At 39.0% G+C, this 22112-nt stretch overlaps 1 protein-coding gene across 2 annotated transcripts in view; it reads left to right on the top strand.

Moving 5' to 3' along the window:
• PXDNL (peroxidasin like) overlaps positions 1-22112 on the top strand; it is a 379412-nt gene that overhangs the window by 344098 nt on the left and 13202 nt on the right. For both annotated transcript variants that reach the window (XM_039464797.2, XM_039464800.2), the window contains one exon: positions 19336-19450. In XM_039464797.2, the coding sequence (XP_039320731.2) occupies positions 19336-19450 (115 nt within the window). The remainder of the gene's footprint in view (positions 1-19335; positions 19451-22112) is intronic.

Raw genomic sequence — 22112 nt, 5'->3', positions numbered from 1 at the left:
CAAGTGATTCTCCTGCCTCAGTCTCCTGAGTAGCTGGGATTACAGGCACCTGCCACCATGCTTAGCTAATTTTTGTGTTTTTAGTAGAGATGGGGTTTCACAATGTTGGCCAGTCAGGTCTTAAACTCTTGACCTCATGTGACCTGCCTGCCTCAGCCTCCTGAAGTGCTGGGACTACAGGCTTGAGCCACTGTACCCAGCCAGTTACAGACTTTTGAAGCTAGTAATTACCTAAGAGATATTTGACTAAGTAACAAAACAAAACAATAAAACCCAACACTTCATCTTAAGATTAGGGAGCAAAAGTTGGAAGTTTTAAGTAATTGCCTTCAGTTAATTATTAGCAGAGCCAGGGACAGAACTCAGACTTCCCAGCGCCAAGTCCATTTGTTTTCTTCATCCCACCATGTCATCTCATAGCTAGTTTTCCTTTCATTATACTTTCTCTTTTTTTTTCTTTCTTTCTTTCTTTTTTTTTTTTCTTTTTTTTTTTTTTTGAGATGGAGTTTCACTCATGTTATCCAGGCTGGAGCGCAATGGCGCGATCTCGGCTCTCCGCAACCTCTGCTTCCTGGGTTCAGGCAATTCTCCTGCCTCAGCCTCCTGAGTAGCTGGGATTACAGACACACGCCACCATGCCCAGCTAATTTTTTGTATTTTTAGTAGAAAAGGGGTTTCAACATGTTGACCAGGATGGTCTCGATCTCTTGACCTCGTGATCCACCTGCCTCGGCCTCCCAAAGTGCTGGGATCAAAGGCGTGAGCCACCGCGCCCGGCCTTTCATTATACTTTCTGTAATTTTCTCCAAATCTCTTTCACCAGTAGTAAACATAGGAACTCTTCTTTAGCTGGGTGGCCTTCTGTTTTAGAATCCTTTACTAAAAATTTGCAAATGCAGCAATCTTGACATTTGAACATCAAATTAAACTAATTTTCAGTATCAGCTAATCAATAGATCATGTGTCTTTGAATAATACTATAGGCATTACAAATGCAATTAAGCAATATTCAGAGTTCTTATTGCCAATCTACTAATTTCAGAAAACTCTATTATTTATACCTTTGTTTGTGTAATAAATCAGTCAAAACTCTACCGATGAAATTGACTTTGCATGGAGCAGAAAGCATTCTCTTGAGTATGGAACAGAAAATGATTTACTCTCAATTATTTTAGAAATTAAAAACTTACACCTAAGGCAGGTGGAATATTTCCTAAGACAAGATAAGTGATGTACTAAGACACTATGGCACTCAATTAAATAAAACTTTCTTCAAATAAAACAATTTCACAAAGAGTCAACAGATGTATATTTTCTACTGGGATTTATTGAACCATCTGGTCTTGTAATTTCCAGCTGCATATTTCACATTAAGTTCTGTCTTTAAAGCATCGTGTAATTGTAAATACAGTATATTTTATGTACAAATGTAAATATATTTAGGTTTTCTCATGACTATTTTTCAAATAAATTGTGCTTATGTTTGTAAACTAATGAAAGTTTAATTTCTTTCATAAGACACTAATTTTATTACCTCATATATCATGATGTTGTGGTTGTTTCATGCTTAATTTATAAAATACCTTTGAAGTATTTCTAAAGAAGTAAGATTTCAGCAACTCCTATGAAGCTTTAATAAACCAATTAAATTGCAACGGTGATCTCAGGTTTGTCTTTGAAAGCTTTTGCTGTTTTTGATAGAACACTGTAATGACATCTCTCACTCTTTTTGGGTCAGTTAATATATAATATCTTACATGAAAAGCTTGTTGACATCATAAGAACAAACATTACAGTAGGAAAAAGGACTCTAACTAGCTCTGAAATGATACAAAGCAGGATGAGTGTTCACTGACATAGCTGATTAATCAAACTCGATTGATGATGTTGACTTTATGCAGAGTACAAAACATTCGCTTGAAAATAATCCTCTCATAAGTTCTAGGGATAAGTTATCTTCCAAATATAGCATTTTGCGTTAATTTACAATCTATTAGAATCACAGAAGAAAGAAAAATGTTTCTATATCAGGATTAGGTAATTCATTAGCAGGGTTTCACCAAGTTGCTTAATTTAAGAAAATGGTTTCCTAATGCTAGAAATTTATTTTACCATCAGATAAGTGCCTCTTAGTATTTTCCCATCAGATATGTTCCTCTTGGTTTTTTCCCATCAGATATGTACACCTTTTAGTACACATGAGAAGTGTCTTTTAGCTGATGATCTTCCTTTTTAGAATCTTATGCTAATGAATTACAAGTGCAACAGTCTTGACATTTTCACATCAATTTGAACTAATTTTTAGTATCAGCTAATCAATAGAATCAAGAGTGTTTGAAAAGCATTGTAGGCATTGCAGGTGCAATTAAACAACATCCCAACGTCTTTGTTACCAATCCACTTACTCCAGCACAGTTTGTAATTGTCATGTTTGTTGGTACCGTCATCAAATAAATCAAAATTCTACTGATAAACTTGACTTTGCATAAGCATGATGATAAATGATAAAAAGAAATTATTATTCTAAATGATAAAAATTAGAAAATTTAGAAATTCTTATTATATTTGTAATTATCAATATTGCTAAAGTATGACATTGATAATGAATGAAGTTTAGTTTCAAATATGTTCCCACAAAATGCAAAATACTTGGGAAACAGGATATATGCTCTGCAGATCCCTAGGGAAACCCAACAATGTGGAGTGTAAAGGAAACATTGGAAAAAAAATCTTAAAATCCTCATAAGACACAAATGTGCCTGAAGTTTCAATGCATTAAGAAAAATACTGTATGTTGAACACTGCTTTATTTGTCCAAAAAGCAAGTTTTAACTCTATACCATTAACAGGGGCCATACATAAACAAAATATTGAGAATAGTCAAATATAAAAGCATACGTTGAAGTAAGTCAGGAATACAAAAACAGAACTGGTAATAACAATATGCAATTAAGGAAAGTTGAATGTAAGTACTAAAAGCATTAACTGAGACAAGAAGTTATTTTCCATCTCATTTTTGAAACAGCAAGCCATTCAGCACAGCTTAATAGAATTGCGTTTGAATATTATTAAGGAGACCAATTTGTGAGAGATGTACTTATTTTGTCCCTATAAGCTAAAATTAACTTTATCTCCAAATATGCGTAAGGATTCTCAAATATTGATTGAATGCTAGGTCACTAGGAACAATAAAATTCCCCAAAGCAGACTCCATTATCCTTTACCATAGTGTAACTAATCTAAAATTAAATAATCAGGTTTAAAAGAAAATAGCTACTTAGAAATTTTTAATCATTTGACCAAATAAATATTTTACCAACAAGGCAACAGAAATTAAGTGGAATATCTAAAAATATTAATGACAATATTATTATCAAAATGTATGACAAATAGAGGTAAATACAGAAACAGACTTGTAGTTTAATTAAAAGTGAAATAATAATAAATGAACAACACACACAGCTTAAGATGTTAGAAAAAAGACAGTTAAATAAATAGGAATGTCCTGAGAAAGTCTAACTAAAGATGTAAGCTGTATTGATGAATAAATCTAGGAGCTGGTTTAAAAAATAAAGGAAGGAGAAGTAGCAACTATAAGAAATTTATAATATATATTACATAGGTGTAATATATATAATATATATATATATATATACACCATAACGTAATAATAACATTTTTTCCAATAAGGACAAAGAGAGAAAAATGAAAATTAGAAGAAGTTTGTTGCCATATTCTTTCTTGGAGCCCTGAGACATAGGAATCCTTTTTAGTTGTATAGTTCTTTGTACCATTTGTACTCAACAGGTAATCTTGCAACCCTCACTTCCCTCCCACTCTCCTACCTTTTGGAGTCTCCAGCCTGTTATTCCACTCTGTCATCCATGTGTATCTATTGTTAGCTCCCACATGTAAGTGAGAACATGTGCTATTTGCTTTTATGTTTTGGAGTTATTTCACTTAGGATAATGGCCTCCAGTTCCATTCACGTTGCTGCAAAAGACATGATTTCACTCTGAGACTGGATAACTTGTAAATAGAGTTTTCTGATTCACAGTCCTGCTTGGATGGGGAGGCCTCAGGAAACTCACTGTCATGGTGGAAAGCAAAGGAGAAGCATGCACATTCTTCAGAAGGTGGCAGAAGAGAGAGAGTGAAGGGGAGGTGTCATGGTTTTAAACCATCAGATCTTGTGAGAACCCCCTCACTGTCATGAGAACAGCACGGGGGAAACTGCCCCATGATCCAGTCCCCTCCCACCAGGCCCATTCCTGGACACATGGGGCTTACAATTCAAGATGAGTTTAGATGGGGACACAGAGCCAAACCATATCATCCGTGGTGTATATATACCCCATTTCTTTTTGTTGTACTTTGGGCTCTGGGGTACATGTGCACATATATACCACAGTTTAATCCATTGATAGATCTTTAGGTTGATCTCATGTTTTTGCTTTTTTGAGTAGAGCTGTGATAACATATGAGTGCAGGTGTCTTCCTGAAATAATGATTTCCTGTTCCTTTGGGTAAATACTCAGTAGTGGGATTGCAGGACCAAGTGGTAGTTCTTTTCTAGCTTTTTGCAAAATCTCCATATTAGAGTACATTTTTTTTTTATAGTGGGAACTATCTCCCTGATTCATGAGAGCAAGTTAAGTGCAGTGTGCAGTGGATGGTTGTTGAGATGACCACACACTAATGGAACACTGAGGAGTCACACCCTCATATCATCCCTTTTCTTTAGTGAGAGCAGAACCTGTGGCCTGCTTCTAACCAGTAGAATACAGCAAAGGTGATGAGATATCCCTCACATGCTCAAGCTACATTATGATCAGAGTCTAGAGTCATCTGGACTGAGTCTTGGTAGATAGAGGGAGAAAGATTCCCCTGCTGATTGTGAGAAAGCAAACCACTATGTTGTGGAGATAACTTCTGATTTTTATTTCTTTATTATGGGGGGAACTCATGGCAGGGAACTGTGGGTGGCCTCCAGGTGAGCCTTCAGTAATACAACCATGAGGAATTGAGCTCTTCCAACACAGACTCTGCCCTAGATGAGATGAGAATGTAGCCCCACTAACCTCTTGATTGCAGCCTCATGAGACTGAGCAAAGGACCTGCTAAAGTGTGCCTGGAGTCCTGCATTCTGGCCACAGAGGTGTGATATGCTGCATGTGGTAGCTTGCTTGGGATGCTTGTAACAAAGAACCACAAATGGGACAGCAAAAGGTGTCTCCCTGTTCCAGAGGCTGAATGTCTAAGATCAAGTGCTGGTAGGGCAGGTTCTAACTGAGGGCTGTGAAGGAGAATTCACTCCATGCCCCTCTCACTAGTTTTCATGGTTTGCCAACATCCATTGTTTCTTGGCTTCCGCTGTACCTGTCTGATCTCTGCCTTCTGTGTTCGTGGCTGTGTCCAAATTTCTCCTATTCATAAGGGTATTAATCATGTTGAATTAGTGGCCCATCTACTCCAGTGTGATCCCTTAACGAATTACTCTGCAACAACCCTATTTCCAAATAAGGTTACATTCTGAGTTACTGGAAGTTAGAATTTCAACATATGAATTTTGAGGGAATACACAGCACTCCATAAAAATGCATTTGCATTGGTTTAAGCCACTGCGTTTGTAGTAACCTGTTACACTGTGATAGATTCCTAAAACAATTGTAACAAGAAAGTGAAATACCAATAAGAATATGAAGAAATAATGGTTTGCTACTGGGACCTTCTTACTGCAAAACAGTTGTGGGAACAGTTCAATATTGATTTTAATTAAGGTGAAACATCACCTAAAGATACAATGCATTAATATACTCAGTTCCTTTATGAGAACTAAAAACCATTTTGCTATTAATACAGGAGTTATTAAAATTATTTTGGGCAGTTAGTGAGGGTAAAAGTTCTCAGTGGAATTTTTCTTTAATAAAAAGCAGCCACAAATCATTTATTCTCAAACAGAAGGCAGTCTAAAAGGTCAGGCTTCGAGCATAGATATGCCTATGTAAATACAGGCAACTAAGAGCTCAGAGTATCCAATATGGCGGCTCCCTCTCCCTTTTCCTCATCACCACGTGAGCAGGTGTCATGGTGGCCACAGGTAGAAGCCACATTTGCCCCTGGGCACAGTGGCTCATGCTTATAATTCCAGCACTTTGGGTGGATCGCCTGAGGTCCGGAGTTCAAGACCAGCCTCGCCAACATAGTCAAACTCTGCTTCTACTAAAAATAAAAAAAAATTAGCTGGGTGTGTGGTGGGTGCCTGTAATCTCAGCCAGTTGGGAGGCTAGGGCAGGAGAATTGCTTGAACCTTGGAGGTGGAGGTTGTAGTGAGCTGAGATTAGGCCATTGCTCTCCAGCCTGGGTGGTAAAAACAGTGAAACTCCATCTAAGAAAAAAAAAAAAAAAAAGCCGTATTTGCATAATAAAAGACTAGGGTGGAAAAGTCAGTCTTTTCCCTGGCTATGTAAATGAAACACCTGGTCAGACCAATCCCCTGGGCCCTATGTAAATTAATCACTGCCTCCTCAAGCCTCTATACAAAATTGATTGCATTACGCCCTAAACCGGAGACACTCTCTTGGGCGACCAGCTTTCCCAGCATAAGGAAGATTTTTCTCTCTCTTCTTTCTTGTCTATTAAACTTTATGCTCCTAAACCCCACTCCTTGTGTGTGTCCTGAATTCTTTCTTGGCGCAAGATAAAGAACTAGGGTATATACCCCAGACAACGGAGATGTTTCATATGCAATATGAATGCACGCATTCTCAAAGTGTCCCCCAAATTTGTCATCATTTTTCTAAGTTTGCTCTCAGTTATTTGTACTTCTTTCCTTTCTGCAAGCACATAAGAGATGTTGAAAGTGTTGAAAATGAAAATCAGATATCTTTTTGCCAATTTAAAAAATCTGTTTTGACTTATGTTTACACTTTGGAATGCAGCATTGGGACGCCAGTGTTCCATAGTTGCATAGTTTTGCTCAGTTCATAGAAAGGCACAGGATTGCCTGAGCTACATAGCTCAAGCTCCCAAACTTGACCTTGTTTATTCACCATGGACTGTCAATCCACTCTTATAAAGTGCAATATTCAGACATATTCTTAAAGCAACCTGCTGTCTTGAGAATTTTCTAATTTTGTTAAGTTAATCCTCAATGTACAGTCCTTGTCCTGCAATATCTGCTTAGCTCATGCCCACCTCTGAGCCAGACCAGGTGGAGTCTGAGTTTGGATGTGAGTCTTCTGGGCATGATTGCCATGTATGTACATCTAGAAGGAAATTCTCCCTTTTCAGCACTCACTACGAAGACTGCCAGACACTTGCCTTCTAACTTAATGTGGTGATACTTTTAAATAGTAAATTCTTGCATTATAAAAATTTTACAAATTGTTCTGTGAGTCTAAAATGTTTTAGAGAAGACAGTGTCAAAATTTTATTTTTTGTGCTATGAAGAAATAGCACATTAAAAAAATTCTAAAATGTATTCACTCAGCTGTTCTGGGGCAAAATATTTTTGTAAAGTCATTTAAAATCACCTTGAAAAACTGTTTACAAACATGTTACCTTACATTTGAATTCAATAAAAATATTTTTGAATCCCAGTTATATACTTATCAAAAAAAGTCTATAACTTTGCATTATGCAAAAGTTATTGATGAGCTAAATCAGTCAGCTATATTATTAACTAAACTTTATTTCAAACAATAAGAGCATGTCGATTGAGCTTACTCTATGTTGGGAATTTTTACTAAGCACTCAAATTAATGAATTTAATCCTCTCAATAACTCCATAAGATAGGTTATATTTTCATTCTCATATTCCAGTTGAAAAAAAAATAGAGTCTAAAGAAGCTTATTCAAAGTAGTATATTTTGAATGGATACAAACCCAAATAGACTGATTCCTGAAATCATACTCTTAAATATATAAATAGACAACTTAATTACTTAAAAATAAGTCTTTGGCCTCATTGATGTCATTTGTTTATTCATTTCTTAAAATATTTATTAGGCATGTGCCACAAGCAGGTGCTGTCCTAGGTGCTGAGGATTAACTGGTAGGTAGGACAAGGTCTTCTGGTCGTCTCAGAGAATGAGAGCAGTGAGACTCAACGTATCCATAGAGTGCTGAGAGTGCAGTGAGTTTCTCCCTGACTTTCTCTTGGCAGTTGAGAAGGGCTTCCTGGAGAAGGCTGACATGAGACCTATGGCATTTGTCACTCAAGTGGGACCTAATGAAGCTGGAGCAGGGTCACTGGCTGTGGATTGTACACTAGGGAGAAATGAGACTGGAGAGGCAAGAAGGTGCTATATAGAGAAGGACCTTGTTTCACCCACTAAGAACCTAGGTCACCATTCACAAAGCAAAGGCGGGAGCAGGGCTGGGGTGGAGGCAACCAAGGCTATCTTGAATGGAAACATTTACACACACACACACACACACACACACACACACATTAATGCCTCTTGAATATGAGTCATATGGCTGTATCTTCAACCACATCTGTTGCTGTTTTCAAACACCCTATCTGCTATATTTCATGTCCCCATGTCATACATGGACCAGAAATTTAAGTTGATCTAAATTCAAGTCATTTCCTTTTACTTTCCACCCTAGACTCATCCATCAATTCATTCAATTAACAAATAATGACAATATTATTTACAAGTTGCACAAGCCAAAAATCTAGGAGTTAACCTTCTGTTGTCTTCATTCTGTGCTGTAATGTTATGGCTTTTGACACTGACTGTCTGGATTTATACTTTGTCTCTTCTGTTGAAAATATATAGAGCTTTGTACAGGGTAATATAATCTTTCTGTGCCTTAGTTTCTTCAGATTAGCAATAGGGAAGATAATATGGAGTATGGGCTATTGTAAAGTTTCAAATAAATAACTCATGTAAGGCCTTTGAACACATGTATGTATATATACACATACACATAGATATTTATAAGATAAATGCAAATAGGGATAAAATCAAAACATCTACTGTACTAACATTGCATTTAAATATAATGTTGTTTTCTTAAGAGCCAAACACTCAGCAATCAAGTATACTCTGCTTCCTTGGAAGTATCTGGGAATAAATAACAAAGTGAATTAAAAGAAATGATGTCAGAGCTACAATATTTTAGCTGTCACATTACAAGAAAGCTGCTTCTCACTGCAGTCTTGTAGGCTGTTTCTGTTTAGGTGCCTTCATCTCTGTGTACCTGCAGTGTTATATACACAATTCCTTGCTTTTGGGTTTTATGTATAGGACCTTAAACAATCTATTGTTGCTTTAAAGTAAATAAATTCTAAAGACTTATCTTTCTAAAAAATAAATGAAAGACTATGATGATGAGAGTTGATCTGCAGTGCCTTTTCTCTACATTTTTTTCCTTCTTATATAAGAATTGCAAAGAAAGATATTTGGCTTAGCTGGAGAAGCTGCGTATAGTGGAGAGAATACTTGCAACCTATTCAAAATCGGGAACTATGCCTTATCCATTTTTATTTTCTCTACAGTGCCTAGTCTAATATCTTAATTCAGGAAGTTCTCTATAAATATTTATTGACAAAAGCTGTGTGCTATTCAGAAATAGAAATATTGAGTTTCATTTTATGATTGAAGTTTACTTTCTTTAGTTGTATTCTTCTTAAAAATTTCCGTGATTTTTTTTTTTACTCAGATCTGCAAATACCTATGAGTTATTGATTATCAGTAAAGTACTAAGTTGAAGTAACAGCATAACAGTAGGGGAAAATAACCACCTGCTGGTCCCTTAATATGCACAGCTTTACTGGAATGTCTTGACTTCTCACTATAAATTAGCAATAGATCAGGCATGGTGGCTCACACCTGTAATCCCAGCACTTTGGAAGGCCCAGGCGGATGGATCACATGAGGTCAGGAGTTCGAGACCAGACTGGCCAATGTGGTGAAACCCCATCTCTAATAAAAATACAAAAATCAGCCAGGTGTGGTGGCATGTGCCTGTAATCCCAGCTACTTGGGAGGCTGAGGCAGGAGAATCACTTGAACCTTGGAGGTGGAGGTTGCAGTGAGCCAAGATTGCACCACTCCACTCCAGCCTGGGCAACAACAGTAAAACTCCTTCTTCAAATAAATAAATAAGTAAATAATAAGAGGAGATCCAAGATGGCCAAATAGAAACAGCTCTGGAGTGCAATTCCCAGTGAGAGTCATGCAGAGGGTGAGTGATCATTGCATTTCCAAATGAGATACCAGGTGCATCTCAATGGGACTGGTTGCACAGTCGTAGCCCAAGAAAGGTGAGCCAAGGCAGGGTAGGGCACTGCCTCACCCAGGAAGTTCAACCCCTGGAGGACCCTCCTCTCTCCCCATTGAAGGCCATTGGGGGCTTTCCATCCACTCCAGCACTGCGGTTCAGGTACTGCACTTCTCCTGCAGTTTTTACTGCCCACAGACCAGGAGATTCGCAGGCTGAAAAGCACCATGAGTTTCCAGCACGGCTGTTTCAGCCAGCACTGTGAGTTTCCACACAAAAACTCACCCAAATCTGGGTGGCCATTTCAACTGACACCTGGAATGCCTGGGAGACAGAGCCACCCATTCAACTGAAAAAGGGGGCTGAAAGCAGAGAGCCAGGTGATCTGGCTTGGTGGGTCTCACCCCAACAAAGACCAGCAATCTGAAACACTCTGGATTGAGAGTTTCACCACAAGTGCAGCTGAACCTGGGATGGTCCAGCTCGGTGTGGGGAAGGGCATCCACCATTACAGAGGCAGGCTGAGGCAGTTCTAACTGTACCTCTGTAAACAAAACTACAAGGAAGTTTACACATCAGCTAGGAAGAGCCCATGGCAGCTCAGCAATGCCTCTGCTGGCAGACTGACTAGACTACCTCTTTGCTGGGCAGGGCATCTCTGAAAAAAGGCAGCAGCACATTAGGAACTTTATTATAAGTAAAGTCCCACATTCCCAGGACAGAGCAACTGGGAAAAGAGGCAGTTATGAGTTCCACTGCAGAAGACTTAAACATACCTGCCCAGTAGCACTGAACAGAACAACAGAGCTCCCAGCACACCACTTGAGATCTGATAAGGGACAGACTGTCTCCTCAAGTGGCTCCCCAACCCTCGTATATCCAAAGAGTCACCTCATAAAGGAGAGCTCTGGCTGACATCTGGCAGGTGCCCTTCTGGGACAAAGATAACAGGAGAAGAAACTGGTAACAACCCTTACTGTTCTGCAGCTCCCCCTAGGTAAGCAGGGTCTGGAGTGGACCTCCAGCAGTCCTGCAGCAGAGGGGTCTGACTGTTAGAAGGAAAACTAAAAAACAGAAATAGCTTCAACATAAACAAAAAGGACATCCACTCAGTGATCCCATCCGAAATCACCAACTTCAAAGACCAAAGATAGATAAATCCATGAAGATGGGAAGAAACCAGCACAAAAAGGATGAAAACAAAAAAATCAGAATGCCTCTCCTCCCCCAGTGGATCACAGCTCCTCAGCAGTAAGGGAACAAAGCTGGATGGAGAATGAACCTGAGGAATTGACAGAAGCAGGCTTCAGAAGGTGGATAATAACAAATTTCTCTGAGCTAAAAGAACATGTTTTAACCCAATGCAAATAAATTGAAAACCTCAAAAAAAGTTAGACAAAATGCTAACTAGAGTAACCGGATTTTAGAGAAGAACATAAATGACTTGATGGAGCTGAAAAACACAGCATGAGAACTTCGTGAAGCATACCTAAATTGACCAAGCAGACAAAAGGATACCAGAGATTGAAGATCAACTCAGTGAAATAAAATGAGAAGGCAAGATTAGAGAAAAGGAGTGAAAAGAAATGAACAAAGCCTCCAAGAAATATGAGATTATGTGAAAAAACCTAATCTATGTTTGGTCAGCATACCTGAATGTGACACAGAGAATGAATCCAAGCTGGAAAACACTCTTCAGGATATTATCCAGGAGAACTTTCCCAACCTAGCAAGGCAGGGCAATATTCAAGTCCAGGAAATACAGAGAACACTACAGTGATATTCCTCAAGAAGAGCAAACCCAGGGCACGTAATCGTCAGATTCATCAGGGTTGAAATGAAGGAGAAAATGCTAAGGGCAGCCAGAGAGAAAGGTCAGGTTACTCACAAAGGGAAGCCCATCAGATTCACAGAGTATCTCAGCAGAAACCCTACAAGCCAGAAGAGAGTGGGGATCGATATTCAATATCCTTAAAAAAAAGAACTTTCAACCTAGAATTTCATATCCAGCCAAATTAAGCTTCATAAGCGAAGGAGAAATAAAATCCTTTACAGACAAGCAATTGCTGAGAGATTCATCACCACCAGGCCTGCCTTACAAGAGCTCCAGAAAGAAGTACTAAACATGGAAAGGAACAACCAGTAGCAGCCACTCCAAGAACATTCCAAATGGTAAAGACCATTGACAAAATGAAGAAACTGCATCAACTAATGGGCAAAGCAACCAGCTAGCATCAAAATGGCAGTATCAAATTCACACATAACAATATTAATCTTAAATGTAAATGGGCTGAGAGCCCCAGTCAAAAGACAAAGACTGTCAAATTGTATAAAAACTCAAAACCCATTGGTGTGCTGTATTCAGGAAACCCATCTCATGTGCTGGGACACACATAGGCTCAAAATAAAGGGATGCAGGAAGATTTACCATGCAAATGGAGAGAGAGAGACAGAGAGAGAGAGAGAGAGAGAGAGAGAGAGAGAGAGAGGGAGAGAGAGAAAAGCAGGAGTTGCAATTCTAGTCTCTGATAAAATGGACTTTAAATCAACAAAGATCAAAAGAGACAAAGTCATTACATAATGGTAAAAGGATCCATGCAACAAGAAGAGCTTAGGATTCTAAATATAAATGCACCCAATACAGGAGCACCCAGACACATAAAGTAAGTTCTTAATGACCTACAAAGAGACTTAGACTTTCACACAATAATAGTGGGAGACTTTAACACTCTATTGTCAATATTAGAAAGATCAACAAGATAGAAAATATATGGGGATATCCAGGACTTGAACTCAGGTCTGGACCAAGTGGACCTAATAGACATTTACAGAACTTTCCACCCCAAATCCACAGAATATACATTTTTATCAGCACCACATTGCACCTACTCTAAAACTGACCACATAATTGGAAGTAAATTGCTCCTCAGCAAATGCAAAAGAATGGAAATCAAAACAGTCTCTCAGACCACAGTGCAATCAAATTAGAACTCAGGGTTAAGAAACTCACTCAGACTTGCATGATGACTTCATGGAAACTGAACAAATGGCTCTTAAATGTTGACCAGATAAATGATGAAATGAAGGCAGAAATAAAGATGTTCTTCAAAAGCAAGGAAAATGAAGACACAACTTACCAGAATCTCTGGGACACATTTAAAGCAGTGTCCAGAGGGAAATTTATAGTACTAAAAGTCCACATAAGAAATGAGGAAAGATCTAAAATCAACATCCTATTGTCAAAACTGAAAGAGCTAGAGGAGCAAGGAAAAAAAAGAAAGAAAGAAACTCAAAAGCTAGCAGAAGACAAGAAATAACTAAGATCAGAGCAGAACTGAAGGAGTTATAGACACAAAAAACCCTTCAAAAAAAAAATCAATAAATCCAGGTGCTGATTTTTTGAAAAGATCAAGGAAGTAGACTTCTAGCCAGATTAATAAAAAAGAAAAGAGAGAAGAAACAAATAGATGCAATAAAATGATAAAGGGGATATCACCACCGATTCCACAGAAATACAAACTATCATCAGAGATTACTACAAGAAACTCTAGCACATAAACCAGTAAACCTGGAAGAAATGGATAAATTCCTGGACATTTGCATCCTCCCAAGACACTTGCAACCAGGAAGAAGTTGAAACCCTAAATAGAACAATAGCAAGGGCTGAAGTTGAGGTAGCAATTAATATCCTACCAACCGAAAAGAGCCCAGGTCCAGATAGGTTCACAGCTGAGTTCTAACAGACCTACAAAGAGGAGCTGTTACAACTCCTTTTGAAAGTCTTCCAAACAATACAAAAAGAGGAATCCTTCCCAAATCATTTTATGAGACCAACATCATCCTGATACAAAACCTGGCAGAGATTCAACAAAAAAAGAAAACTTCAGGCCAATATCCATAATGAACATGGATGCAAAAAGTCTTCAATAAAATACTGGCAAACCCATTGCAACAGCACATCAAAAATCTCATCGATCACAATCAGGTAGGTTTCTTCCTGGGGATGCAAGGCTGGTTCAACATATGCAGGTCTATAAATGTAATCCATCACATAAACAGAACCAATGACAAAAACCACATGATTATCTCAATAGATGCAGAGAAAACCTTTGATAAATTGCAACAGCCCTTTATGCTAAAAACTCTCAATAAACTAGGTATTGATGGAATGTATCTCAAAATAATAAAAGCTATTTACAACAAACCCACAGCCAATATCATACTGAATGGGCAAAAACTGGAAGCATTCCCTTTGATATTGGGCACTAGATAAGGATGCCCTCCCTCGCCACTCCTATTCAATATACTATTGGAAGTTCTAGCTAGAACAATCCGGCAAGAAAAAAAAATAAAAGGTATTCAATTAGGAACAGAAAGTCAAATCGTCTCTATTTGCAAATGATAAGATTGTACATTTATAAGATCCCTTCATCTCAGCCCAAAATCTCCTTAAGCTGATAAGCAACTTCAGCAAAGTCTCAGGATACAAAATCAATGTGCAGAAATCACAAGCATTCCTATACACCAATAACAGACTTAAAGAGAGCCAAATCAAGAACAAACTGCCATTCACGAATGCTACAAAGAGAATAAAATACCCAGTAATATAACTAACAAAGGATGTAAAGGACCTCTTCATGGAGAACTACAAACCACTGCTTGAGGAAATAAGAGAGGAGACAAACAGATGAAAAAACATTCCATGCTCATGGTTAGGAAGAATCAATATTGTGAAAACGGCCATACTGCCCAAAGCAATCTACAGGTTCAATGCTATCCCCATAAAGCTACCTACGATCCTCTTCACAAACTGGAAAAAAACACTTTAAACTTCATATGGAACCAAAAAAGAGCTGACATAGCCAAAACAATCCTAAGCAAAAAAAGAACAAAGCCAGAGGCATCATGCTACCTGAGTTTAAACTATACTACAAGGCTACAGTAATCAAAGCAGCATGGTACTGGTACAAAAACAGAGCTATAGACCAGTGGAACAGAACAGAGGCCTTGAAGGCAATGCCACACATCTACAACCATTTGATCTTTTACAAATCTGATAAAAACAAGCAATGGGGAAAGGATTCCTGTTTAATAAATGGTGTCGGGAAAACTGGCTAGCCATGTGCAGAAAGCAGAAACTGGACCCCTTCCTTTCACCTTACACAAAAATTAACTCCAGATGGATTAAAGATTTAAACATAAGACCTAACGCCACAGAAAACCTAGAAGAAACCTAGGCAAAACCATTCAGGACATAGGCATAGGCAAGGACTTCATGACTAAAACACCAAAAGCATTGACAACAAAAACCAAAATAGATAAATGGGATCTAATGAAACTCCAGAGCTTCTGCACAGCAAAAGAAACAATCTTTAGAGTGAACTGGCAACCAACAGAATGGGAAAATATTTTTGTGATCTACCCATCTGACAAAAGGCTAATATCCAGAATCTACAAAGAACTAAAACAGATTTACAAGAAAAAAACAACCAAATCCATTCAAAATTAAATGAAGAATATGAACAGACACTTTTCAAAAGAAAACATATATGAGACCAATGAATATATGAAAAAATGCTCCTCATTGCTGGTGATTAGAGAAATGCAAATCAAAACCACATTGAGATACCATCTCACGCCAGTTAGAATGGCGATCATTAAAAACTCTGGAAACAACAGATGCTGGAGAAGATGTGGAGAAATAGGAACACTTTTACACTGTTGGTGGGAGTGTAAATTAGTTCAATCATTGTGGAAGACAGTGTGGCGATTCCTCAATGACCTAGAAATAGAAATTCCATTTGGCCCAGCAATCCCCACTACTGAGTATATTCCCAAAAGATTGTAAATCATTCTATTATAAAAACACAGGTACACTTATGTTCATTGAGGCATTGTTTACAATAGCAAAGACCTGGAACCAACCCAAATGCCCATTGATAATAGACTGGACAAAGAAAATGTGGCACATATACATCATGGAATACTATACAGCCACAAAAAATGATGAGTTCGTGTCCTTTAGGGACGTGGATGAATCTGGAAATAATCATTCTCAGCAAACTGATACAAGAACAGAAAACGAAACACCACATGTTCTCACTCATAGGTTGGTGTTGAGCAATGAGAACACATGGACATAGTGAGAGGAGCATTACACACTGGGGTCTATTGGGGGGACTAGGGGACGGACAGCAGGGGGTGAGGAGGTTGGGGAGGGGATAACACGGGGAGAAATGCTAGATACAGGTGACAGGGTGATGGAGGCACCAAACCACTTTGCCGTGTATGTACCTATACAACAACCCTATATGATCTCCCTATGTACCCCAGAACCTAAAGTACAATGAAAAAAAAAATGAATATTAATTAAAAAATGAAATAAATAAATAAAAGTAGTAATAGAAATATTTTCAGCAGACGCCTTTGCCACCAGTTTATTGGCAAAGCAGTCCGGACAATGGCAGCTTCTATTGCCACCATCTTTCCTCTCTTTTTGAACAATTCTGTGTCCCCAGTAGTTCAATATTCTCTTGTGGCTTCCAGATTGTTCAAAATCTCCCACCTATGCCAGGGCTTGTTTCATTAATCTGGCTCAGGCTTTGAAATGGCCTGTCTCTGTGGTAAACTTAAATGTTCAGATTTTTTTTTTTTTTTTTTTTTTTTTTTTTTTTTTTTTTTTTTTTTTTTTTTTTTTGAGATGGCGTTTCACTCTGTTGCTCAGGCTGGAATGCAATGACTATCTCACCTCACTCCACCCTCCATTTCCCAAGTTCAAGCAATTCTCCTGCCTCAGCTTCCTGACTTGCTGGGGTTACCGGTGTGCACCACCACGTCGAGCTAATTTTTGCATTCTTAGTAGAGACGAGGTTTCACTATGTTGGCCAGGTGGTGTTGAACTCGTGACCTCAAGTGATCCACTGACCTTGGCCTCCCAAAGTGCTGGGATTATAGAGGTGAGCCACTGCACCTGGTCTCCAGAAATTTTTTTATCTGGTTATAGTAATAGATAGCAATATGCTAATTAGCTTGTAAACCTTTCAAGAAACCTTGGATATTCTTCAATGAACTGTTTTTGAATTTTATAAATGAAGACTTTTTATTGAAAACAAGGACAAAAGAAAGGAAAAGTTAGAAGTAGAGAACAAAAAAGAAAACAAATAACCATACCCAGTATTCTAGACATGTCACTGTTGTCATTTTGCTATGCTTTCATTTTAGTGTATTTCTGGTATGTTTTAATATCATTGAGTTCATATTTATAAGTTATACTCTTATTTTGTCTAGTGTTATAGCATTTTCAGTTTGTTGTGTCATTTTAAAAATCATCCTAAATTTCATATTCATGTTTGCTTAATAATCTTTCATATCATATTCCTCTTGAATTTAATTCACATACGATAAGGTGAAGATGTAAGTCGTTTTCACTTTTTCTTTAAGGAATAATCTGCTAGTTGCCCAGAACAAACGTAATCTCTCTCTATTTTACAATTTGTGCTGCCTAATATAATGTGTTAAATTTGATTGCGTGGTTAAGATGCTCTAAGGTTGTTATCCTGTTCTATTTTTTTAGGTATTTTTCCATCAATATTAAGAATTTTTATTTTTTAACTTCATATATAGTACTTTTACTATCTGGGAATGTAGATTTCTACGTCATTCTTTTTCATCTTCAGAATATCTTAGTTTCCAGATCATCTGTTTTCATATGAAATTTTAGAGAGTGTATTAGGCAGTTTTTGCATTGCTATAAGGAAATACCCAAGACTGGGTAATTTATAAAGAAAAGCATTTGGCCTGGCACAGTGGCTCACGCCTGTAATCCTAGCACTTTGGGAGGCCGAGGCCGGCGGATCACAAGGTCAAGAGATCGAGACCTTCCTGGCCAACATGTTGAAATCCCATCTCTACTATCTGCTCAGCTTCTCCGGAGGCTTCCGGGAGCTTTTACTCATGGCTCAGGGAAAGGGGAGCAGCAGGCAGGGCACATGCCATGAGCTGGAGCAAGAGAGTTGGGGGAGGTCCCGCAGCAGATCTCGGGAGAACTCACGGGCTATGGTGAGAACAGTGCAAAGACCTGAGGAAAACGCTCCCACATGCAGATACCTCCCACCGGGCTCCACCAGCACTGGGGATTGCATCTCAACAGCAGGTTTGAGAGGGATATCCATACTATATCAGAGGCTACTTTTTAAAGTTCCATATTCACTTGCAAAAAGCTTTTCATAGTATTCTCATATCATTTTGAGTCTGATAAAAATACAAAACATAAAACTTAATTTCTTTTTTTTTTTTTTTTTTTTTTTTTAGTTTTGAGACGGAGTTTCGCTCTTGTTACCCAGGCTGGAGTGCAATGGCGCGATCTCGCCTCACCGCAACCTCCGCCTCCTGGGTTCAGGCAATTCTTCTGCCTCAGCCTCCTGAGTAGCTGGGATTACAGGCACACACCACCATGCCCAGCTAATTTTTAGTATTTTTAGTAGAGACGGGGTTTCACCATGTTGACCAGGATGGTCTCGATCTCTTGACCTCGTGATCCACCCGCCTCGGCCTCCCAAAGTGCTGGGATTACAGGCTTGAGCCACCGCGCCCGGCCAAAACTTAATTTCTTAACCACTTTCAGGGCGCAGTACAGTTGTGCCACAGACGGCATCTTAAAAAACAAATCCCTAGTAGGTAGCAGGTATGGCTGAGACGCTTTGAGGAGTCGCCAAATTTCAAGCATTCCACCCAGGGCTCTCCTGCTTCTTTCTTCATTGTGCTGAGCCCTTAGTGAATCAAAGACGCCATGCAATCCATGCCCTCGCTAAGATTCAACATCACTCTTCCTGTGGCGCCTCCAGGGGTTCTGCAGATTGCCTTTGCACCCCACTTCCCACTTGCTGCTGCAAAACAGGGATTCAGTGACACCCAAAAGCAGGTGTCTGAGACTGTGGTCACCCAGCAAGATGGAACTGACTAGATGGGTCTCTCTTGCTCTTACCCTCTGCTCTTTCTTCTTTGCACTCTTGCCCTCTCTGGCCATTAAAGAAATCATCTAGAGGAGATTGTGGCACCCCATCTAACACGATGTTATTGTGGTTACTTCTTTCCCCACAGACTGCAGGTGTAGAGGACAGTTCAGAGCAGTGACACAAGAATCGCAAAAGAAACGCTCAGCTCAATACAGCTATCCTGATGAGAAAGATACGGAGTTAACTCATCTGAGAAGTAGGTATGTATAGAAGTATCGCATTTCTTTAGTCAGCTTACTATAGATTTACTTGAAACCAACAGTTTATTTTTTGCTTTTTGAAGAGAGACCACTGTTAACCTATTTCCATGTATGATGAATCACATGAAAAGGAGCAAACACAAAATTAATTCTGTAACGTGTTTCGGTTCTATTTCACTCTGCGGTATTCCAGCCAGAGCGTATTTGGCAATGAATTTTTCTCAATAAAGTCCAGAAAACTCCATGTATTAGATGCTAGTTTCGACTCCTTAAATTACATTATGAATTGATATTTTTCAGATTCTTTTTGAAAATATGAAACATCGTATTGTTTGTGGAAAAGGTAATAGTATTTGTTAAGTTAATTCATGTTAAGTTGGTTTGAATTCATTAATAGTATATGGCAAGGAAGGCTTGATTTGTGACCAACATGGAATATTTTTGAACTCTCAGAAAACTGAGAAATGTCAGTCTTATTCCTTTGAAATCCCTTAGGACTTCTTTTGTGAAGCTTGTATACTAGCTTGGAACAAAGTGTTGCTTTAGAAAGTTTCTCCTTCCCATTGACTTGGAAGTTTCTGAAAGTGGACACACTACCTTGTGCATAGATATGTCCAGTAGCTCCTTTTCATTGAATAATGAGTCTGTACATACTTGTGAAACTAAGCTACCAAAATAAGCATTGCAATACACAGCTCCATAGGTGATGCAGGTTTTTTTCAAGGAACCATGTGTCCTGTTTTTGCCATCCATAGCTGCCTCCTAAGTACTGTAATTCCAATTCAAAGTCCTTTTTTGGCATCCATTTCTTCAATTACAGCTGTAAACTTGAGTGAAATTTGGACCCTGTACTCTAAGATTTGGAATTGAGGAAAGGGGATAGTGTTGTTGGATAGGAAGGGCGAAGGCTTTAGAGTCAGGCACATGGATTCAAATCCTACTTCTCCTGCTTCATAACTAGGCATGTTACATGAAATTTCCAAATCTCCATTTCCTCGGCTGTAAAATGGGTATGTAATACCTAGTTTACAGGATTATTGTTTTCACTTGAGGTTACATAAGTAAAGAACTGGTTGCTAATATAGAAGCTAGCATTTTACGGCATTCCGTAACACACATTCGGTAATGACGCAGGGTGTCGTAATGTTCACTGCAGGCCAAACACTCTTCTAAGCATGGAACAAATTATTATGAAAGTGCTCATATGCATACTGATGTGAAATCCAATCATGGAGTGAGTCATGCAGAACAAGGGGTGATTAATTCTGACTGGGGTCCTTCAACAGGATAGACAGAGGAGGCATCTTGAAGGATAGGCTAGGATTTTGAAAGCATTTAGGGGAGTCCCAGTATGAAAGAATAACATGAGCAAAGGGAAGTGAGGTGTGTTTGAAGAATGGTAAGGCTCCTATGTCTAAATGAGTTGGTCCCAAATATTCGGGAAGCTGAGGTGGGAGGATTCCCTGAGGCCAGGAGTTTGACACCAGTCTGGGTCACACAGTGAGACTCCATTTTTTTTTAAATTAAAAAATTAGCCGGGCGCGGTGGCTCACGCCTGTAATTCCAGCACTTTGGGAGGCCGAGGCAGGTAGATCACGAGGTCAAGATATCGAGACCATCCTGGTCAACATGGTGAAACCCTGTCTCTACTAAAAATACAAAAAATTAGCTGGTCGTGGTGGCGCGTGCCTGTAATCCCAGCTACTCAGGAGGCTGAGGCAGGAGAATTGCCTGAATCCAGGAGGCAGAGGCTGCAGTGAGCCAAGATCACGCCATTGCACTCCAGCCTGGGTAACAAGAGCAAAACTCTGTCTCAAAAAAAAAAAAAAAAAAAAAAAAAAAATTAAAAAATTAGCTGGGCATGGTAGCATATACTAGTAGGTCCCTGCTATAGGGAGGCTGAGGCCGGAAAATGCCTTGAGCTCAGAAGTTTAAGGTTGCCGTGAATTACGATCATGGCACTATCCATCCTGAGAGATAGAGCGAGACTCTGTCTATAGACTTATGAAAAACAAAAACCCCAAACTGGTTGAATGAATGAATGAATGAGTTGGTGTGTTCACTAACTAGGAATGAAGGACATTCTTCCAGAATGTTCTAAAAGAAGGTCGAAGCAAAGAGCGAAGAGCTGTAAATACCAAGGTAAGGAAATGAAGTACATTTTATGTGTTCCTGGAGCTACTCTCTGCAAGGTAATTAGAACAGTGATCAGGAGTTGGAGTCTTAGTGAGAACCATTTTTTTTTTTTTTTTTTTTGAGACAGAGTTTCGCTCTTGTATGCAGGCTGGAGTGCAATGGCGCGATCTCGGCTCACCACAACCTCCGCCTCCTGGGTTCAGGCAATTCTCCTGCCTCAGCCTCCTGAGTAGCTGAGATTACAGGCACACGCCACCATGTCCAGCTAATTTTTTGTATTTTTTTAGTAGAGACGGGGGGGGTTTCACCATGTTGACCAGGATGGTCTTGATCTCTTGACCTCATGATCCACCCGCCTCGGCCTCCCAAAGTGCTGGGATTACAGGCTTGAGCCACCATGCCCAGCCGAGAACCATTTTTAAATAATTTGAGTGTTGGGAAACATTCACTTGGCTCTTTTATTCGGCATTTCATCTGTTTTTCCATTGATTTAGGTGAAGCGTTTTACCAGTGTGTCATCAGAGGT

Source organism: Saimiri boliviensis, chromosome 15 (assembly GCF_048565385.1).
Source record: "Saimiri boliviensis isolate mSaiBol1 chromosome 15, mSaiBol1.pri, whole genome shotgun sequence".
NCBI lineage: Eukaryota > Metazoa > Chordata > Mammalia > Primates > Cebidae > Saimiri > Saimiri boliviensis.
Note: the sequence above shows the minus strand (reverse complement) of the source record. Positions and strands in the feature narration are given on the sequence as shown.